Below are 21,479 nucleotides of genomic sequence, written 5' to 3'. Positions count from 1 at the left end.
CTGGTATTCATTGAATATTCCTTCTGTAACAGGTACATTGAGTATGTTAGAGTTAATTCTCACAGCAATCTTCAGGGGCCAAATTCAAACTAAGTCTTAACTAGATCTGTACTTAAGAGCCTGAGGTATGCTCTGAGGCTCAGTACTTATTTTCTTCATCAGCCTATCATCTGCTAATAAAGACATATTAGCAGTAGGATTTAAGGTGCATACTTTCACTTATATTAAGTCAAGGAGTCACAGTTCTGTGACCATATTGGAGGCAGTTAATGAAGAAGCATGCCTAAGCACCTTCCATAGGCATGGTGCTAAAGCACCCCCCTTCCCTCTGCCCCACCCTGCAAACAAATTACAGGCAAAGAGGTTCTTGCCTCTAAGGGCTTATTCTAGTCAGAGCGGAAGGACTAATAGACTCATGAGACAATTACGAACCATAGGGTACTAATTTGGAGTACACTGAAAGCCCAATGAAAAGGAGGAGTTGTATGGGTTGGAGGTATTAGAGAAGGTTTTATAGAGGAATGAGGAAAGGGCTGTACCTTAAAGCATGGCTAGGATTTAGATCAAGGATTAAAAACTGGTGTGTAATGCGCTTTTAAAAATTGAATTTAAATGCCTTGCGTTAGGCATAAGGTCACATGACTATTGTTACCACTTGGTCTGTGAGTTTGCAGTCCTTGATAACTTTGGAGGCAGTAAGGAGGGACACGTTTGAGCATGGAAGCCTTGGGCAACTGAGTAAATCTCCTTGCCTCAATCTCCTCATTTATAAAATGGGGATAATAGTAGTGTCCTCTTCTTAAGGTGGTTGTAAGGATTGATTTGATTTTTCCTGTGTAAAGGGCCTAGCACATAGTAACTACTACAAAAGTGTTTGCTACTGTTTCTAATAAATACATACACATGTACTGAAATAGGAGAACAGAAAGGCACACAGATGATGACATCCTAGATGTGCTCACCATTCGCCCTTCCTTCCTCTGTTCAGGAGCTTTATGAGGCTTTATCCCAAGACCCCGACTCTGTGGACACTGTGCTTGACAGAAATCGGAGTCAGGAGAGCTGGACCCTTCGGCTCAGTTCAGAAGCCGTCTCTGTGCTCTTGGATCTTCTGAGCCAGGCCTCCCAGCCAGCGCAGGCCCTGCTGGAGCTTCTGCTTAGGGAAGACAATGGCACCGGCCTCTGTGGCCAGCCTCTGCAGAAGGCACTGGTGGACTTCATTCGAAAGGCCCTGCGAGCTATGCAGGACCCTGCCACTGGGCCTCCTGGGGGAGTAGATGCCATCTACAGAGCCCTGCGGACTCTGCACTGCCCTGCGGAGCCATTCGGGGTTGAGCTGCGTGTCCTGTGTGAGGAACTACTGGAGGCCTGCAGGACAGAAGGGAGCCCCCTGCAGGAGCACCGGCTGCTCAACTGCCTGCTGCACAAGGCTGGGCGGAGCCTGCTGTCCCTCTACTGCCAGACCTATGCAGAGAAGGCCACAGAAAAGCCACCAAAGGCCACCTTGTCAGAAAAAGGTGTGTTCCCTTTGCTGCTTCTCCTGGTATGCTGGTAATTCCACTATGCCCAACCTCTCTGGAGTTCCTTTCATGTTGCTCAGGAGGGCTTATGGGAAAGGCTAAGCAAAAAACAGTGAAATCTTCTTTTGTAAAAGCACTGATTTTGTAGTCTAACATGGAGTGATGGAAAAAATATATAGAAAGTAATAGCAATAGCAGCATGGAGCTTTTCAGAGGCTAATGCGAGAAGGAAAGAGTCTTTAATATAGAAGTATAGGAAACCTGCTTTAAGTTCTTAAAAGAGTGAACTCTATTGATTGGTTTCTCAAATGTGCTTTAGGGCTCCAGTTCCCCAGTAACCCTGTGTGGTTTGATTTCCAGTCTCACCGGATCATCTAGATCCTGAGCGGGCAATGCTGGTCTTGTTCTCCCACCCTGACCCAGCTGAGGCTTGGAAACTGGCCTATTTCTACTGCCTGAGCAACAGCAAGCATTTCCTTGAGCAGATCCTGGTAGGTCAAACGTAATTATTTTCCACCTAGAAGTACCTAGGGACTCTCTACAGGCTTCTTCATTTCCCATTTCTCTCCCACTCATCCAACACAGAGAAGTCTAATTACTGGGATGCATTTGGTTCTGTCCATCCTTTAGTCCCAGGGGACAGAAGTCTTTCAGGACCAGTATCACTTAGAATTAGAATTGTAGCCATTTTATGTTCGTCCTTTGGCAAGAACTAAAATGTTGGATACTTGTAGGCTCTCCAGAGGGTGCAAGATAAATAAGATAGTGGTAGCAGTATGTCGCCTAGCTCACAGGGACTTAATTACTCTAACCTTCTCCTTCCAGATTGCAACTGAGCTTCAGACTAATTCAACAGATATTTATTAACTTCATCCTATGTGCCCTGTACTGTGCTAGGAGCTGGGATTACAGCAGAAGTCAGTCCCTGCCTTCAACAAGCTTATAGTCTAGTGTTTTTTGTGGACCTTTTTTACTCAGCTAGCCACTTCTGTGATTGTCAGAAGTCTCCCTGCTATGCCCAAAAGCTCCTTACCCCGATGAACAGCAAGTCCACACAAGTGCCTACAGCAGCCTCCTCTGACTTACAGGTGACAGCGCTAACATTGTTGAAAGAGGAAGACTTCCCAAGTCTTGGCTGCCTGCTAGATAGAGAATTCAGGCCTCTCAGTCGACTGCTTGTGCTCCTGGGCTGGACACACTGCCAGAGCCTCGAGTCAGCCAAGAAGTTGCTGCAGACACTCCACAGGACCCAGGTAACTCTCACTCTGCAGCCTGAGCTTCTCAAAAGTGAGTGCCATGGGACTTTGGGTTAAGGCGGAATGCAAAGTCCTGAAGCTCGTTGTAATTTCTGACCCCAGATGCCTACGTCACCGTCTCTTTCTTCTGTGTCAACACAGGACCAAAGTTGTGACAAGCTCCTCAGGGATGCCTGTGATGGGCTGTGGGCTCACCTGGAGGTGCTGGAGTGGTGTGTACAGCAGAGCAGGTACAGCCCAGTGCCGCCAGCGCCCTTCCCGCCATTGGGCACACTTGACCCCATGTATACTATGCATGTGACCATTTCAAGACATCTTCCATGTAAATGTTTTGAGTTGACATTGTTGACCAGCAACAAATAATTACCCCAACTATTAAACCAGGAAAGAAACATAAGTAATAATTACTTTCACCATAGCCATGAGGTTATAACTAGAGGATAATTCAAGGACGACATAAAAGAACAACAGCTCACAATTTCCTGAGCACTCACCTCATGCAAATCATAGCTCCAAGCTCCTTATGTGGATGATTTCACTAAGCTGCACAATAATCCTATGAGGTGGATACCAATATTATCCTAATTTTAAAGGTGGGGCAACTGAAGCCCAGGGGTGTTGAGTGACATGCCCACAGTGACACAGTAAATGTGGCCCACATTCTTAGCCATGTGTTATCCTGGGTCACACTTTTGTTCAGTAACTGCCTGTTGAGCTGTGATTGAGCCATGTGTCCCCGAGGACTCAGCCTTAGGTCCTCCCCAGGTCCGGGTTCCTGTTTTGTTCTTCGCCCACTTCAGCAGCGCTTCCTGAAATAGGGTGGGCGGAGTGGGAAGCAGTGCGAGGCCCTTACTCAAAGTAAACCAGAGAAGCTTGTGTCACTTCTTAGCTAAGAAGAGTAGAGAAACTGGAAAGCTTAATCCGCAGGCTTAACTGACCAAAAAGGCCCTTTCTAAACAAGAAGAGCTGCCTTGATGGATGTAGTTCCCCGAGGGTAAATAATTGCTCTGCTGTATCCCAAACCAACTGAAATTTAGTCTTTGGGGAAGCGAAACCTGCAGTGTTGTGGTTCAGAGGGAAAGAGCAGGAGGGACTCGAGATTGGTCTGTCTCAGAGCAGTTACATAAATTGCCTCTCCTTCCATTTTCCCGCCTTTCCCTCTCAGCAACCCCATACCAAAGAGAGACCTCCTGTGTCATCTCCATGGTGGAGACAGCCACTCAGTGCTCTACTCTCTCCATCACCTCACAAGCCTTCCAGCCCTCAGGGAGGAAGATGTTCTCAAGCTCTTACAGAAGGTGCCAGCCAAGGACCCCCAGCAAGAGCATGGTAAGTTGGCGATGGAGTCACTGGGGCAAGGTTTCCTCTGAAGACAATCTTGCCCAAGTTTCTTGCAGCCCAAGATTTATCTAGGTGTAATCTGTCAAGGTGGGTGGTCTAGCAGGTCCCCTCTAAATCAGTGCTGTTTGCCCCAAAGGGATGACAGGCTGCAGGAACATGCCTCCCCTTTCTTGATGAGGTGTGGGGAACCCTATGAGAATAGTCCCGTAGGAACCTTTGTCCTCGTGAAACCATCTCAAGACCCACTAGCACATCTTCCTTCCACTGACCCGGGATTAGGCAGTGCCCTCGGAATTCACAGCATTGTCTTCGGCCGTCAGTATTTCTGTCAGGGCTTGGTAAGTCTCTCCACTCTTCATAAGCCTTCTCAAAGCACGCTTTCTGCCTGCCGTCTTTCTTCCCCATATCTCCATCACATGCTATTGAACAGATGAAGCAGTTTAAAAGAAAGACTTGCCTGAAACAATAGCAAAGCCTTGTTTAATCCAAGTTCTTTGCTTAAAATTAAAGTCCCAATTAACAAGTTCTTTTGCTCTCAAAAATGATAACATAGTGTAGTCACAACCTGCCACACAGGCCTGGGGACACTTAGCTTGGAGAGAAACAAGCCTTCCCATATGGCCGTCAATGTTGCCCAGCCTAGGTATTGCTTAGATTGACTTTGAAAAAGGACCTACCACTAATTGGGAAACCAGTGTCATTATGTTCTATATTTTTTTCTGGAAAGATAGGCAACTTGTTCCACAGATTTCCTAAGGGAGCTGGAGCTCTGTTTTCTACATTCAAGTACAAAAGGTTTCCAGAGAAGCCCTTTAAATCTGATCCCTGGTGACCCACCAGGAAAAGGTACAAGAGGAACAATAATAGGACTGGGACTATGGTGAGGCAAGAGAAGCACCTCGGGCGCAAATTTTAAGGAGTTGCTCACCCTCAGGGTCGTGCAAGGGCTTACAAGTCCTGGGCCTGGGCAGCAATGCAGTGTAGAGGCCAGGGACACAGAACAACACTGATTTTGTTCGATTTCTTACCCTGACTTTGGCAAAGGAAGAAGGCATCGCTAGGAAGCCTATACACAAAGGGGTTTATTGCAGCATCACAGAGTAAAGCATCCCTAACTCCGGCCCTAGAGGAATGTACCTCAGTAGCACTAGATGCAGCTGTCAGAAATTTAGTTTATGAAGAAGCATAATCAAATGCTTATACTATAATGGATTTTTAAGAAGTAGGAAAATTAAATAGCATAGCAAATGTCATGACACTCAGCATACACACACACACACACACACATATGTATATGCCAAACTATCAAAGGGGATGAAACAGACTGTTAACAATGGTTGTGTTTAGCTGGAAGGACTGTGGGTGATATTTTTCTTTTTTCTCCTTTGCTTCACTACATTTAATGCTTTTTCTTTGAGAATGTTGTACTTTTAATATGAAAAGGATTAAAGCCAAATTAAGATGTTCAGAGATTCTTTAAAGATTTTGGTGCCCTCCCTTTCTCCTCAAGCTCAGTATTTTTTTAATGAGAAGTTATAAATTATTAAACAAGTACAAGGAATTTCAGAGTTTATGTTTTTCCCCATGTGTGCTTTATTGCTTTCTTTATTTTTTCTTTTTTTTAGTTATTTTTTACTTTTTTTTTATTTTAGAGAGAGAGAAAGGGGGAGAGAGCAAAACATCAATTTATTCCACTTGCTTATGCATTCATTTGTTGATTCTTATATGTGCCCTGACCAGGGATCAATCTTGCAACCTTGGTGTATCAGGACGACACACTCAACAATGGAGCTACCCAGCCAGGGCTTCATTGTTTTCTTAAAATATGAAATATTTTTTCAAAGAAATTTCTGCTTCCTTTGCTCTCATTACTCCGTCTGAACACATTTTAAGCCTACCTCTTAGATAATGTGTCACTAGGTAGACCACACATTTGCTAAGTTTTAATTTTTTGGAAAGGGGAAGCCAAGATTTTAAGAAATTTCGGGAAAAGTCTCGTTAAATAGCCACGAGGGCTATGTTGAACAGACATGTAGAAGGGAGGTTAGCGGGAAAGGAGATGGAGGGGCCTGAAAGTCGGTGATGAGTGGAGGAAAAGGCTGGAAGGGCGCCGATTGAACCGACAGAAAGGACAGAGACATGCAGCATCTCTCCGCTTCAGCCGTCCTTGCAGCCCATACCTGAAAGCACCAGCTCTGAAGTTCTGCCTGTGTCTCTCCACAATCCAGATTCAGCTGATGCCCTGGCGCCGGAGCACCTGAGCCAGTGCCAGAACCTGACACTCTACCAGAGCTTCTGTGCCATGAAGTATGCCATCTATGCGCTCTGCGTGAACTCCCACCAGCACACCCCGTGCCAGGAGTGCAAAGACAGCCCCTCCGAGGACCTGGCCGTGGCTACAGAGCCAGTGAAGGAGTCTGTCTCCTCCTCAGGTGCAGTACCACCCCCATCCCTGATATGAGCTGGCAACCTGTTCCGGAGATTTCTTTAGATGGGAACCCCTTCCCACCAGAATTGGGAAAGTGGCCCTTGGTTTTATTATGCCCAGGAATAATTTCATCTGTTTATGAGCCTTTGTTAATCAAAGAGTCATGGAGAAAGCAAGTGACTTGCCTAAGTTCTGATAGAGTGATCACCTAGTGCAGTGTTTTCCAAATGTTTTTTCTTTTACTATAATCCACAATAAAAATAGCATTTCACATTACACTGCAGTCTGCACATAGTTATATAATTTGTGTGTTTTGTATATATGTATATAACTGATATATAAACTGAAATCAGTTTTGAGAAACAATATACTCACCCTTCCAAACAGAGTATGCTCTTGATTGCTTGTTGTATTTCATTTTTTTTAAAATGCAGCCTCTAAGTCAATGTTAGGAGTCATGGCTACAGTGTGAAAGAACTTATTTCCTATCCTCTGTCATTTTTCTTAATAACTTGCAAAACTTTAACTTGCCATGTGTGACTGCTGGTCTGTTCTCTCTCCCTTATAGCTTTGGAATAGACCTTCACCTCTGAGCTAGGTCATTTCTGACCCGTATTTCTTAGGAGGTCTAGGTGGCCCTTGATCCCATTAGTGTAACAACAAGTGAAAATAGAATTCAGGAGTAAGGAGCCTGTGTGCTGGAGTGCTTGTCAGAGACAAGGAATAATGTAATATATGAAAAGCAGAAACAAAATAACAAGTATTCAGTGAGCTGTACTTTTAATTAAGGCAACAAAACCTTTCTGCAAAAAATGAAAAGGCATCACTGAAGAGTCTTATTCTCCTGACTGTGACTGCACTTCCCTTAGTCGTTGCAACATAAATGGATGAGCTAAAGCTGTGAGAACATTTGGGTCTGGCAAGTAATGTTTCTAATGTCTGTGTTTTCTCTCTTCTCTTTCTCTGCCCACTTCTCTTATATATGTTTCTTTAGGTGCTTCACATCTCTTCTCAAAATACCTGGCCAGGTGTCAGCAGTATCTGCGCAGTATTCCTGATTCTTTGTGCCTGGAACTTCTGGAAAACATCTTCTCACTGCTCCTCATCACCTCTGCCGACCTGCACCCAGAGCCTCACCTGCCCGAGGACTATGCTGAAGAGGATGACGTTGAGGGGAAGGGCCTGTTGGGTTTGAAGTCCCCCCCGGAGAGCCCTCAGCACATGGCACAACCTGAAAGGAAGTCAGAACGGGCTTCCCTGGGAGTCCCCAGGAACCTTGCTTATGCACTTCCAAGTTGTCTGAGGACAGAGCCGAAAGACAGTTTCCCCGGACACCATGGGCACGGCTTTTTGGACCTAAAGCACTTTACTAGTGGTATCAGTGGGTTCCTGGCTGATGAATTTGCAATGGGGGCCTTCCTCAGGCTTCTCCAGGAGCAGCTGGATGAGCTCAGCAGCCACAGCCCCCCTGAGGAGCCAAAGCTGCCAGAAGGCCAGAGCTGTTCCGGGAGCAGAGATGGACTGCAGAGCCGCCTGCACCGCTTTTCCAAGGCTCTCTCTGAGGCCCAGTGGAGATACAAAGTGGTCACAAGTAACCAGGGCTCAGGTGAGAGGAGGTAGCAGAACCAATAGTCCAGAAAGTGAGGAGGGAGAAACATCCCAGGAATGTGGGAGAGAGCGAGGAGTGCATGGAAGTTATACCATGACTCAAAGCATGTTACCATAGCAACTAGTGTCAGAACCAGTCTCAAAGCCCAGTCCAAATCTTCCCCTACCTATTACCCCAGGAGGTGGGTCAAGTCAAAATTGATCACTTTGCCACGTGACACTTTGGGTTTGCTGTTTCAGAGGAGCAACCTTCCCGAAGATACCGGCCCATTGCCACACGGCACCCAAGTCTCCGCCGCGGCCGTCGGACACGAAGGAGCCGGGCAGGTAACCTGATGTGCTCTCCTCATGCCTCATTCCTGTGCACCAGGCAAGTGGTATATTGCCACTCGTCTGATATTCTTTAGGATAAAGCACATGGGCCAAACAAACAGAAGCAATCCAACACTATCCTAGTCCCATTCCGCCAAGGTAACCCATGCTAATGGTTTCCTTCTCCATACAGTACAAGTATATAATTTTATATATGCAGATATATCATTGGGAACTGTAACTTTTTTCACGTATGTCCTTTTGTGTATACAGATGTATCATACTATATATTGAGAACTTATTTTTTTCACTCATTTTGAATGCTGCTTAATATTTCATTATCCTATGTACCTTTTTGTGGTCATTTAAATTGTTTTGGGGTTTTTTTACTATTATAAACAACGCCACAGTAAACAACGCTGTACATAGGCCTCTGCACACTTGTGTGAGTGTATCTGTAGGATAAGACTCTAGCAGTAGAGTAGCAAAGTCTAAGATAAAATGTGGATATAAAATTACGATATTACCAAGTTGCCTAAAAAAACAAAGATGGGCTAATTTCCATTGCCACCAAATGTTATGAGGCAAATATGCCTGTTTGCACATATATTCATTAAAAATGAGTAGTATCAGATTTTTTTAAATCTTTGCCAATATGATTAATACAGCAATATATATCATTTTAATATTTGTTTTTAGTTAGAGATTGAATGTTTTCATATATTTATTGGCTATTTATATTTTCCTGTGAGCCGCCTATTCATGTCTAAAGTCCATATTTTCTACTGGGCTCATCTTTCTTGCTGAATTGTAAGAAGCTCCTTATGTATCATGGATAATATCCTGTCATTATATACTAACAGTCTTTCTCCATTTTGTCTTTTGACTTTGAATTTTTCTTAAGAAATTTTATACAGGAGTGTTAAATTTTTAGATAATCATATTTCTGCTTGGTTTTTGGTGCTGGGGTTTGGGGTCCCCCTACCCCACAGGTACAAGGACCAATGATCACTAGCTGCCCAGGTACCAAAAAATTATGCTTCCAAAATCTCTTGATGTCGATTCCACTTATAGAGCAATCAGGCCACCCTATGTGTGCCACTCATGACAGAAGCTCTTTTTGGTTTTTAAATAATTAACAGGGAATTCATAGGAGTTTTCTATGTCCTAAACAATACTAAATATTGTCTAGTTATCTTGAGGGAAATGAATGAGGCATACATCAGGACTTTGCCTTTAAAGAATTTTTAATTTACCTTCATAGATAGTTTATATGAAAACCTTAAACTTCACTGAGGCACTGCCTGAAAACACAAAATATCTCTTAAGTCAGAAAACCAGATTTTATGGAGAAGTTGACTCTTGAACCAAGCTCAGAAGAATGCAAAGGCTCCAGCTAAGTGTCAATGAGAAAAGTGAGCATAGAGGGTAGAGTGGAGAATATTATGGGAGAAACCTGGGAAACTTCGAGGCCGAGGTGCTAAAGCCTTTAAGCTGCTCAATTAGTTGGTTTGAGTCGAAGGCACAGTTTGCATTCATCTGACCCATCCACCCCAAGAGTGCGCAAGCCATCTTTCCTACGGCCGCGTGTTCCTTTCCAGACAGTGAGCCGAGAAGACTCCCTCACGCAGGGCCGGTACTACCCTCGAATGACCACACTAAGGGACACCTAGTGAGCCCCATTCACTAGGCAAAGCACGTGTTGAGAAGAAGCTGTTCCCTCTTAGGGGTGTCCAACCTGTGGCCCAACACAAAATCATAAACTTACTTAAAACATTATGAGATTTTGTTTGTGATTACATGTTGCAATGTATTAATGTGTGGCCCAAGACAACTCTTCTCCATGTGGCGGAGACGCCAAAAGGTTGGACACCCCTGCAAGGGCTTTAAATAACGTGGTCTTTAGCAGACCAGGTCTTACTCAAATATGAGAACAACTTTTTTTATGTCAGCAAATTTTGTGCCCTCCTTTGCAGCCTACTACTTTCTGTTCATAATTGTTGTTGTGCTTTTTTCCTTCAGAATATTGATAATGCTTAGTGAGCAGATGGGGGTTGCTGACCCTTAGAAGTAACTTGGAGGCCCTGAGGCTCTGAGACCCACAGGTTAGAGACCACTGGTGTAGGCTATTACCCGAATGAATGTGGAGGCCACGCTGAGCCTGCCCTTCCCCTGTGGTCTGTAGGAACTTGTGTTTGGCTGTAGAAGAAGCAGCATATATTCCAGCAGTAGGTATTATAGTTAACCATTATCCTCTCCCTCTAACTACCCAACTCTCGGTTTTCAGGCCAACTTCTCACTTTCTACATTGTAAGGACTAGCTGGCTGATTTTCTCTCTTCTTCCCAACACCTCCAGATGGCCGGGACAGAGGCTCCAATCCTTCCCTGGAAAGTACGAGTAGTGAGCTGAGCACGAGCACTTCAGGTATGGGCGCCCCGACCAGCTGCCAGCTCCAAGCAGCTTTGCCCTGGCAGGGAGATGCCATTCACCGTGAAAACCTGGACAGAGCAATTCAGGGAGGGTGTGTTCAGGGAGTTACAAACTTCCACTTACAAGATAAAGAAGTTCTGGGGACGTAATATGCAGTATGGTGACTATAGCTAATAATACTGTATTCTGTATTTGAAAGTTCCTAGAAGAAGATTTTAAAGGTTCTCATCAAAAGAAAAAAAAATGCAGCCATGTGTGATGATGAATGTTAGCTAAACTTTGGTGATTATTTCACAGTGTATCAACTCACTATGTTATATACCTAAAACTACATGTCAATTATATGTTAATTTTTTTAAAAAAAAGAAGTTTAGTTCTTTAGATGGCCAAACAGATTTCAGTAGGGAAAGAGCTGTTTCACTATCAATTTAGTTACCTATCAGCAGAAAGGACAGAGGTGAATCCCTGAGAACAGTACTTAAGTCTTGTATTCAAAGACAATAGCATACATAGATTTGCCCTTCAGTTGAGGAAAAATCAAGACCCATTTACACACCTTTTTAAAAAGAAACTTGAGCCCTGGCTGGTGTGGCTTCGTGGACTGAGCTCCAGCCTGCGGACCAGAAGGCTGCCGGTTCCCTTCCCAGTCAGGGCATGTGCCCTGGGTTGCAGGCCAGGTCCCCAGTAGGGGGCATGAGAGAGGCAACCACACATTGATGTTTCTCTCCCTCTTTTTTCCCCCTCCTTTCCCTTCTCTCTAAAAATAAACAAAGAATCTTTAAAAAAGAAAGAAATGTGAAGATATCAGAATGTGGTGGGAGATTACAGCAGTAGTTTTTCCTCAATGGCTGTTGTGCCTGTGGCCCCCACGTTCTTGTGTCCCAACAGAGGGAAGTCTGAACGCTGTGTCCGGACGGAATGAGTTGGATGGTCGGTTGCAGCCCCAAACCCAAAGTTCATTCATCCCCATGATGTTCTCCCCACCTGAGTCACTGCTGGTATCTTGCATCCTCCGAGGGAACTTTGCAGAAGCCCATCAGGTAAGGGGCTGAGCAGCAGGTGTTAGTAGCCTAGACCTCACCTTATCATAGTAAAGAATGTTAAGTCAGCACCTAGCTGTCTGGAACCTGCTGGGCCTCGGGTAAACCTGGACACTCATGCAGCCAGAGCCAGTTAGGAGGGTTTGAGGGGCCACATCCAGCAGGAGAAACAGGAGAGAGTTTGCATGGTCAAGGCCCGGTCCTCAGCCTTGCAGGTTTAAAGACCCAAACTGGAGGAGGTTTAAGCTGTTGAATCCTCGGCTTGTTTTCTCAAATAGTGTTTTAAAAAGATAAAATATTCAGCTACAATCTCACCATTTTAAAACATGAAAATATTTTTGTTTCTTATAAACCTTCTCTGAACAAATATGTGATTTTATATAGTTAAAAATCATGATGTAGACAATGTTTAATGATAAATAGAATGCCAATTCAATATACAAGTGTAAGGGATACCAAACTAAAACATTCATGTTATATAGGAAAAAGCACAAGAAGAAATCAGAAAGACTTACCCTCCCTGAGCTTCTGTATCCTCATATGAAAACTGGAGTTAAGTTCTGACCAGTGTAGCTCAGTTGATTGAACGTTGTCCCACAAAGTAAAAGATCGCCGGTTCAATTCCTGGTCAGGGCACATGCCTGGGTTATGGCCCAGTCCCTAGTTGGGGGCCTGTGAGAGACAGCCAATCCATGTTTCTCTCCCTCTTTTTCTCCCTCCATTCCCCTCTCTCTAAAAATAAATAAATAAAACCTTTTTAAAAAAAAATAAAGAAAATTAGAGTTAAATATAATACCTGCTTGCCCTACCTCATGGGCCTGTTAAGAGGATTCTGTACAAGCTGTGAGAAATATGAGAATCCTCTGCTCTTGTGCAAATGTAATAGCATAGAAACCTACCATTCTAATTTTTGAAACTCCACTGGTACACATGTATTTGTCACACTATGCTCGTCCCTTAACATGTAGATTAGAATTTTTTTTTTCATGTGAGCTCAGTTGTTGAATAAATCAAAGAAAAATCTAGGCCATAAGAGAATCTTTGCTTAGCTTCTGGCCATTTTAGGTCCCATACTTTAGCAATAATGGTAATTCTGACCCTCTCTAGAGGCTAGGGCCCTCCCCAGCATTTTTTACCCCTAAATGTGGAGGAAGTCAACTCTGAACCCCTGACACTCCACCCTTAAATGTCCTCACTTTCTCTTCTTTTCCCAGGCCCTTGATCTTTCTTTTTAATAAAAACTTTATGTTTTTTAACATCACTACAGAAAAAAGCCATGTGTATTATAAGTAAATACCAAAAGTAGTAAAAAGAAAATAATATTACTTGTAACCCTATTGTCCAGGACCAATATCAAAGGGGAAGTATATTTTTTACCTTTACTTTTCTAAGATATATGCAACTTTTATATAGCCAAGATTATTTTTAACTTAAAATTTTATATAAAGCATTTTTAACATTCACCACCTTATAATTGATTTAATGACCTTACTGATCAAGTAGCTGCGTTTGACCATTCTCTTGTTATTCAACATTTAGATTATTATCAGCCTTTTGAATTATTTCCTTAGAAAAGTTTCTCATGAACATTTTGGAGTCAAAAAATATAAATGTTTTTAAAGCTCTATGGCTTACCAAATTGCTTTTCCAAAAAGGTTGTGACAGTTCATTTTACCGCCACCCCTGAGCATTTACGTGTATACTTTGTCATTGTGAAAAATGCAAAACAGTATTAATATGACTTAAGTTTCCTGGATTACTGAAAGGGATAACATTTTCCATCTGTATATCAGTCACATGTATTTTCTCTTTGAAACTGTCCATATCTTCTGCCAATTTTCTAATGGAGTTTCAATGGCTTTCTTGCTGGCTTGAATAAGTTATTTCTGTGTTTGATCTACTCTTCTAATATGCTGTGCTCTTCCCGCCCGATAAAGCAGATGTTTGGGGGTCACAGTCTAGTGATGGGCAAGGTCCCATACCTCAAGGTATTTCCCAACTCAGCGGGCTGACCATGACCCACACTCCTCCCTTTCCTGCACCAGGTGGTATTCATGTTCAACCTGAGGTCCTCGCCCAGCGCAGGGGAACTGCTGTTCATGGAGCGCTACCAGGAGGTGATCCAGGAGCTGGCCCGGGTAGAGCATAAGATTGAGAACCAGAACTCAGACGGGGGTAGCAGCACCATTCGAAGAACAGGCAGTGGCCGCTCAACCCTGCAGGCCATTGGAAGCGCTGCGGCGGCAGGTCAGTCTTCCCCATCACCACCACAGGGAGTGAGGCAGCTGGGGAAGGCAGGTCTCAGAAGGAAAGCCACAAAGTGCTAGGCTCATCATGAAGATGAGCTGAAATCCAGAGCAGGACACTGGCCTTGAAGAATAGCAGTCCAGACACATTGAGAGTCAGTTTCTCCCTGTGCCCAGCCTCCCGGATCATGGTGGTCACATACCGGCCACTCGAGCTGCTCCTTGAAGCTTGTCCTGCATGACCAAAACTAACGAGTGTGAATGCTGTCTCTACCATGTGTTTTTCTGGCCACTATCTCAGACTTTGGGGGATGATTAGGAGTTTATTTCCTTCCCCTGTAATTATTCAGGGATAAAACATATTCTTTCACATTTCTGTAAAGTGAAGAAGTTGTGTATAATACCAATGGTCTGCAATTTATAGGTCTCAGTTCTCAGCCTTGGCTGCCTGCAAAAACTCATCCTTTCATTCATTCTTTCTTTCTTTTTTTTTTTTAATCCACTGTGCAACTTGCCTCAGTGCCTGCAGTCTATGGGCAGAGGACAGGCAGTGGTCCAGGGCCACAGTTTGCTCTGGCGTGGGGCACTATGAGAGACCTGTGAATCCAAACTGATGCATTTTCTCGGAGGCAGAATCTCATCCCACGTCTTCATATTACCTTACCGGTCTAGGCTCTGTGTATCAAGTAGCATCACACGTGGGTCCTTCTCTGTTCTCCCAGAAATTTCCATAGCTATTTAACTAAGTTTGGAATATAAATGGGCTCTTACCACAAGTGTGTTCTCTACCTTGCTGTTCTTGGAGTGGATTTTCTTTTCTGACTAGCACACAGATCCACCTCATTCTTTCCCAGCCTCCTTTTACGTCCCATTTGGAAGAAGCCCTCACTCATCTCAGCCGTCTTGAGTTTCTCTTGGTCTTCCTGTCCCTGCCATTGCTTTGATGCCATAGGGGTGGGCTGCGGTGATGGCACTAATGTGCATAGAAGATATCCTGTGCGGAAGGAAGGACCTCAGACGCTTTTTATTTTAAGTAACTACTTTTCACAATGAAAGTGGTGCGTAGAATCACTTTAACCTCTTACTTTTTGCTCCACTGCTGGGTGTCCAGGGATGGTGTTTTACTCCATTTCTGACGTGACGGAAAAGCTGCTCAGCCCATCTGGGGACCCCGTCCCCACGCTGCAGGAGGACTTCTGGATAAGCAGCACCCTGGTGGAGCCCACCGACCCCCTGAGAGAGGTTCTGGAAGACCTCAGTCCCCCTGCCATGGCTGCGTTTGACCTCGCTTGCTCGCAGTGTCAGCTCTGGAAAACCTGCAAGCAGCTCTTGGAAACAGCCGAACGACGTCTGAACAGCAGCCTCGAGAGCCGGGGTGAGTGTGCTGCCTTAGCTTCAGTCGATAAAATGTGCAAGAAGAAAGTACTTGCTGGGGAAGGAGGGACCGGGAGAACAGAGTGTTCGTTCGTTTCCTCGTGTCCGATCTGATGGCAGAAAGAGAGTCTGTTGAGAGCCTCGCCTTCTTACTAGACGCAGCAATGTGCAGTCCTTTGGGGAAATTCTTTTCTGATTTACAGATAAATTCAAGGAATAAATATACATTCAAAATGATATAAATGGAATTTGTGTCTTTAGATTGCATCCCCCCCCAGGTGAACCCCACTTACCTATAACCTGGGGATGGTCTTGAGTTTGTAAACCAGGTATAAGGGAAAACTTGGTGCATCTCAGTTGGAGGGAGGATTGTACCTTGAGGTAAATGATATCAAAATATGTACATGGAATTCTTGGAGGAATGAAGGTAGAAGAATGTGAAGACAGAATTCGGCCAAGTTCACACACCAAACATTGGAAGAACTGACCAGTGAGGGAGAGGGGCGCATGTCTCTCTCAGTAACATGGAGGGAGGAAGGGTGAATAGGTTATAATACGAACAGGTTCAGTGATTCACTGGAGAACTCACAGGAGTCAGCATATAGTCATACTCGTGGCTAAGATTTATTTCAGCAAAAGGATACAAGCAAAATCAGCAGAGGGAAAAGTTCACGGGATAGTCTGCAGAAAACCAGGCAAAAGGCTTCCAAGGGTCCTCTCCCTGTGAAGTCACATAGGATGGGCTTGATTCCTCCAGCAAGGGGCTGTGACAAGGATGAAGTGTTGTCTATAGGGAAGCTCATTAGAAACACAGTGTCCAAGGGTTTCACTGGAGGCTGGTGACAAAGGCACCCTCTGCCCATTGTGTACCAGAATTCCAGGCTCTCAGAAGGAAAGCAGGTGTTCAGAGAGTGTAGGCACAGGGAGCCACTCTTGTCATTTAGGGCAAGTTTAATATCAGTGTAGGAAACTGCTTACCAGTCAAGTCCACAGGAACCAGCCAAGGGCAGGCCTTGCAAACATGCCCTTCTAAGGATAGACACCTCAAGTCTGCTGCGTTAACTCTCTTCTGCACACCTGCCCAGGTCACTTCTGAGCTGTCAGTTAAAATGTCCTTTCATGTTCATACAGTTCTGCTAAGTAAGTATACTGTGACACACAGAATTCTTTTTGGAGGGTGGGGACAATTCCCCTCCCCTTCGTCTAGCACTTATATTCTAAAATGAAAGGAGATACAGTATTATTCAAACTCTTAGTACCTGAAACAGTACTAAGGTCAGTCAGTTAGGAATTAATTTAGTATCTCCTGGGATTCCAGACTATACGAAATATATGGGGGTACAGGAGAGGTCTAACGAGTAATCTCTGTTCATAAAATTGTTTATAGTCTAGTCAAGATCCTACTTAAAGCAGCTAAAGAGGAACGTGATCTCAGGTCAGGTCCTCAGCTGAGGGCGTTACCAAGGCAAATCCACAAGAAGTACCTGATTGGCTTAGGACAGCGATTCTGTAGGTGTGCCAAAGATTCTCAGCCTGCTACCGCTCACAGCTAAGGCATCTGCAGGAGGTAGCCCTGGACTGTTAGGTGTAGAAAATCCAGGTATGCTGGTTGCCACCCAAAATGGCACAGCATACATTTCCTCCTTAATATTTGAGAAGATGAAATTGTACAAGTGAATACAGGACTGAGTAACAGTCTCTGAAAGTCCCCTGTTTTTTCTGCATTCCTTCTTCCCTTACCTGTGCCCAGGTCGACGGCTGGACCATGTCCTCCTCAATGCTGATGGTATTCGAGGATTTCCAGCTGTTCTCCAGCAAGTCAGCAAGATTCTCAATTATTCACTTATGTCAGCCGGACAGACTAAATCAGGTGAGTTGCTTTTCTTCCTTTTTTTTCCTCCTGGACCCAGAACATAAGGTCAGCATCAGACTCCACTTTTTCTTTCTGATTTGCATTCCCCAGAGAATGGAGAAGAAAAAGGAGGAGGTCCTCCACGGTGCAGCATTGCCGAGCTGCTGCAGATGTGCTGGCCCAGCCTCACTGAGGAGTGTGCTGCCAGCCAGGCCACCCTCTCCCAGCAGCTGGACCAGGTCCTTCAGTCGCTGAGAGAGGCACTAGAGCTGCCAGGTACTGGCCCAAGTGTGGGAGCAGATGAGGACTGAACTAGGGAGAGGAAACATCTTCAAATGAAGCAACGCTTAGGAGCAGAGGCTTAGGGTGTCAGCAGTGGACCCACCTAGCCCTGTAGTTAGCCAGCTCATGTCCCATAACTAATTCTACCTGTTCCGCTCCCTCTCTAATGAAGGGATGGATAATACTCCATTAGCTGATACATCTTTCTTATTCCTAATGAGCAATATACCCCAAAGTTGCTCAGGAAATATTGATCAACCTTTCACCAAAAGATTTGTGTGCTCTTTATAAAGCCATTAAACCCCACAGACACTGGGGTGGAGACAGAACCATACACCCCGATTTCTCCAGACTCAAAGCTCTTCCTGGCTGGGAGTCACTTGTACATGCGACCAACTTAGGATTTTATAGCTGCCTTGTAAGTGGAGCACCCAAGCTGTAGGAGAAGCCACCTAGTGTCCAGAGGCCCAGTTCACGTAGCTGTGTCGGAAATGGACCCAAAGCTGGATGCACAGACTAAAGCCTTCATCCTTTCTGCCGTTACTCCTCTCAGAGCCCAGGAGTCCTCCGCTGTCCTCCCTGGTGGAGCAGGCGGCCCAGAAAGCTCCAGAGGCAGAGGCCCATCCTGTGTACGTGCAGACTCAGCTCCTCCAGAAGATCCTGGGCAAACAGGCCCCAGCAGGCAGTGGGCAGCCTGACTACATGGGCACCTTCTTCAGTTACTGCAGCACCCTGGCTGCAGTGCTTCTTCAGAGTTTGCGCTCTGAGCCCGGTAAGTAGCAAAAAAAGAAGAAACAGTCACGACTGGTCTACAAGTGTTTAGAGGAAAGAAGAGGAAAGACACTCATTTAAGAGGTTCTGGGCACAGCAGTAGCCAAGGACACTAAATTTGTAAGGTCTTCCCTTATTCTTCTGTGTTGTATTTATCTTTGCCTCCCCAATACTAGTACAAGCACAGGGGAACGCTCAATAAGTTTTGATGGCATGTGACTCAAAAATACCTCTCTCAGACCTTCAGTCCCCTTTGGACTGAGGATCCCACAGAGGGTTCAAGTCTCCGCTCTGCGTGCCAGAGTGTCACTGGAGTCTGCAGAGCGAATGCTGCATGCACGGCAGTCGTGCGGGACGAGCAGGATGAGCTGTTGGTGCCTGAACCTGCCCACTGAAGTTTGTCTGTGGTGGGAAGCTTTTGCAGCAGTAGTAAGGCGTGGACAAACTTGTGGTCGGGGTCATCCTGAGAATACCCTTTACCTAAAAAAATACCAACAGAAGGGCTGGCAATATAGTCCCCGTTCTGACACTACTTTTTTATTGATTCTGGAAATCGGGCTCTGAACTGTTGTGGTCAGTGGTGCAAACAAAGGTCATTTTCCTTACATTTACAGATCATGTGGAGGTCAAAGTAGGAAATCCCTTTGTTCTCCTGCAACAGAGTTCTTCCCAACTGGTGTCACACCTCCTGCTTGAGCGACAAGTTCCACCAGACAGGTAGGAGCTACCTCTTGAGAGGCAAGCATGGGCCTTCCTAATTTTTTCATCAAGGGAACCGAGGGCTCCGTGGGGCTGTGCGTGGGTTCAGTATGCAGGGTGGGTGTTCTTCTAGGCTTTGCATTTACTCTTGCATTGCATTTACTCTTACACAGCTACATTCAAATTCCGTGTGCCCCCTTTCTCTCTCTCTCTTGCCACCATTAAAATTTGCATTGCAAATATAAAAATAAGGGAAGAATCTTTGCTTAGGGATAGGCAAAAATCTGAAAACTTGATAACACAGTAGTTGCCCAGGCTATGGAGAAACAAGCATTCTCACAAGATTGCTGGCGGGATAGAAACTGGTGCGAGCCCCTCTGGGAAGGCAGTGTGTCCCATCTGCTAAAACTACAAGTGCATGCACTCTGCGACCTAGCAGTCTACGCCGGGGAATTCATCCTGCGGCTTTCTTATGCATATGGAAAAGCATGTATGTATAACATCATTTTACTATAGTCTTGTATGTAATAGCAACAGATCAGAAAAGCCATTGTGTGCTAACAGGAGACCAGATAAATTATGGTTCATCTCCATAATTGAATACCATGTATTTATAAAAAGAAATGAGGGGCCTCTATAGAGAAATATGGACAGATCTCCCAGTTATGCTATAAAGGAAAAAAGCAAAGGACAGAGCAATATGTCTAATATCTACTTTTTGTGTTTAAAAAAAGAACTGGGAATGATTGAAGAGTCTGCATTTACATTTGCTTGTGTAAACACGAAGAAATTCTGAGATTAGGTGATGATGCCTGTGCACTCAGGCTCTGCATTCCCTCCGCTTCTCTCCCTCCAGGCTAGCAGCCCTTCTGGCCCAAGAGAGACTCAGCCTGAGTGTGCCACAGGTTATCGTCAGCTGCTGCTGCGAGCCCCTCGCCCTGTGCCCTTCCCTGCAGAGCCAGCAGACATCATCTGTCCTGACCCACCTGGGCACCCTGGCCCAGCTGCACGCCTCCCACTGCCTGGAAGACGTCCCACTTTCTACACAGAGCTCCCCAAAGCCAGCTGAGAACCTCACACCAGAGAAGAAGCCCCGTTCCTCCCCAAGGGATTCATCACCCTCTGTCCTCACCTCCTCCACCTTGGCCTTCCTTAAGTCCCGCTCAAAGCTGCTGGCTACTGTGGCCTGTCTGGGGGCTTCCCGGGGAACAAAGGTCACCAAGCCCGGCTTGTCGTGGAAGGAGCTTCGTGGCCGCAGGGAGGTACCTCTGACTGCAGAGCAGGTAGCTCGGGAGTGTGAACACCTTCTGGAACAGTTCCCTATGCTTGAGGCCGCCCTCCTGGCTGCCTGGGAACCCCTGCGAGGATCCTCCAAGCAAGAGCAGAGCCAGGCAGCGAGCCTCTGTGGCCAGGCTAGTCTCTCTACTGTCCTCCTTGGCCTGCATTCTCCTGTTGCCCTGGATGTGCTCACCGAGGCCTTCGAGGAAGCCCTGGTGGCCAGGGACTGGCCCCGGGCCCTGCAGCTCACCGAAGCGTACGGGCGAGATGCGGAGGACCTGAGCGGCACACGGGACGCAGTCCTGAGCTGCGCTGCGGCCTGTGGTGAGCAGAAAGCTCTGTCCCCTCCACCAGTGCCAGTGATAGTGAGCGCCCACTGAGCGCATCCACACATTTGACCCTCAGCATAACTCTAGAGAAAGCTGCCACCGTCAGTGTAGGAGTCTTGCCCAGGGTAGTAAGTGATGGAGCAGCACTTGAAACCCAAGTCTGTCTAACTTTCGGACACGTGTTCATAACCAGTATTCTCAGCCCTGCATACCAGAATCATTGGACAATTCTGTGAACCACAACTATCTAGGCTCCCTCCCCAAAAGCCTGGGATGGAAGTTAGGCAAATGTTTACTTTAAAACAGGCGTGCAGATGTTTTCTTTGAAGGGCATCAAAGGCCATCAAGTGTCCATTGAAACTACTCAGCTGTTCATTGTAGCATGAAAGCAGCCATAGATATATAAACAAATGAGCATGGCTGTATTTTCATAAAACTATTTATAAAAACAGACCCTGAACCTGTTTGACAACCCCTACTTTATTTTTTTAAATGTATTTTTTCCATTTCCATTTAGTCCCCTTATATCCCCGCCCAACAATCGTCACACTGTGTGACAACCCTACTTTAAAAGCCCCCAGGAAATGGTGTGTGCCCAGAGTTGAGAGCCCATGACCTACAACACTCCACCAGGGGGAGCAAGAGTCGGGCGGGCTGTGGTACACGGCTCCTAGGCCCAGGGCCTGGCTTCCCTGTGGGAGGGAGAGAAAG

General features: G+C 45.5%; 1 protein-coding gene and 1 non-coding gene across 2 annotated transcripts in view; one reads left to right on the top strand and one right to left on the bottom strand.

Annotated features, from left to right (window-relative positions):
• ZFYVE26 (zinc finger FYVE-type containing 26) overlaps positions 1-21,479 on the top strand; it is a 61,610-nt gene that overhangs the window by 6,738 nt on the left and 33,393 nt on the right. Inside the window, exons 5-21 of the mRNA XM_045822396.1 lie at positions 989-1,517; positions 1,881-2,011; positions 2,609-2,773; positions 2,918-3,006; positions 3,942-4,105; positions 6,346-6,549; positions 7,540-8,151; positions 8,394-8,480; positions 10,823-10,891; positions 11,786-11,937; positions 13,983-14,184; positions 15,295-15,558; positions 17,308-17,427; positions 17,521-17,685; positions 18,245-18,463; positions 19,077-19,179; positions 20,018-20,763. Of these exons, the coding sequence (XP_045678352.1) occupies positions 989-1,517; positions 1,881-2,011; positions 2,609-2,773; positions 2,918-3,006; positions 3,942-4,105; positions 6,346-6,549; positions 7,540-8,151; positions 8,394-8,480; positions 10,823-10,891; positions 11,786-11,937; positions 13,983-14,184; positions 15,295-15,558; positions 17,308-17,427; positions 17,521-17,685; positions 18,245-18,463; positions 19,077-19,179; positions 20,018-20,763 (4,021 nt within the window). The remainder of the gene's footprint in view (positions 1-988; positions 1,518-1,880; positions 2,012-2,608; positions 2,774-2,917; positions 3,007-3,941; positions 4,106-6,345; positions 6,550-7,539; positions 8,152-8,393; positions 8,481-10,822; positions 10,892-11,785; positions 11,938-13,982; positions 14,185-15,294; positions 15,559-17,307; positions 17,428-17,520; positions 17,686-18,244; positions 18,464-19,076; positions 19,180-20,017; positions 20,764-21,479) is intronic.
• LOC123809051 lies at positions 9,454-9,587 on the bottom strand. Its single transcript, XR_006783926.1, has one exon. It is a non-coding gene; the product is annotated as a U11 spliceosomal RNA (small nuclear RNA).

This window comes from Phyllostomus hastatus, unplaced genomic scaffold (assembly GCF_019186645.2).
Source record: "Phyllostomus hastatus isolate PE091 unplaced genomic scaffold, TTU_PhHast_1.1 phas_scaffold_501, whole genome shotgun sequence".
NCBI classification, from domain to species: domain Eukaryota; kingdom Metazoa; phylum Chordata; class Mammalia; order Chiroptera; family Phyllostomidae; genus Phyllostomus; species Phyllostomus hastatus.
Note: the sequence above shows the minus strand (reverse complement) of the source record. Positions and strands in the feature narration are given on the sequence as shown.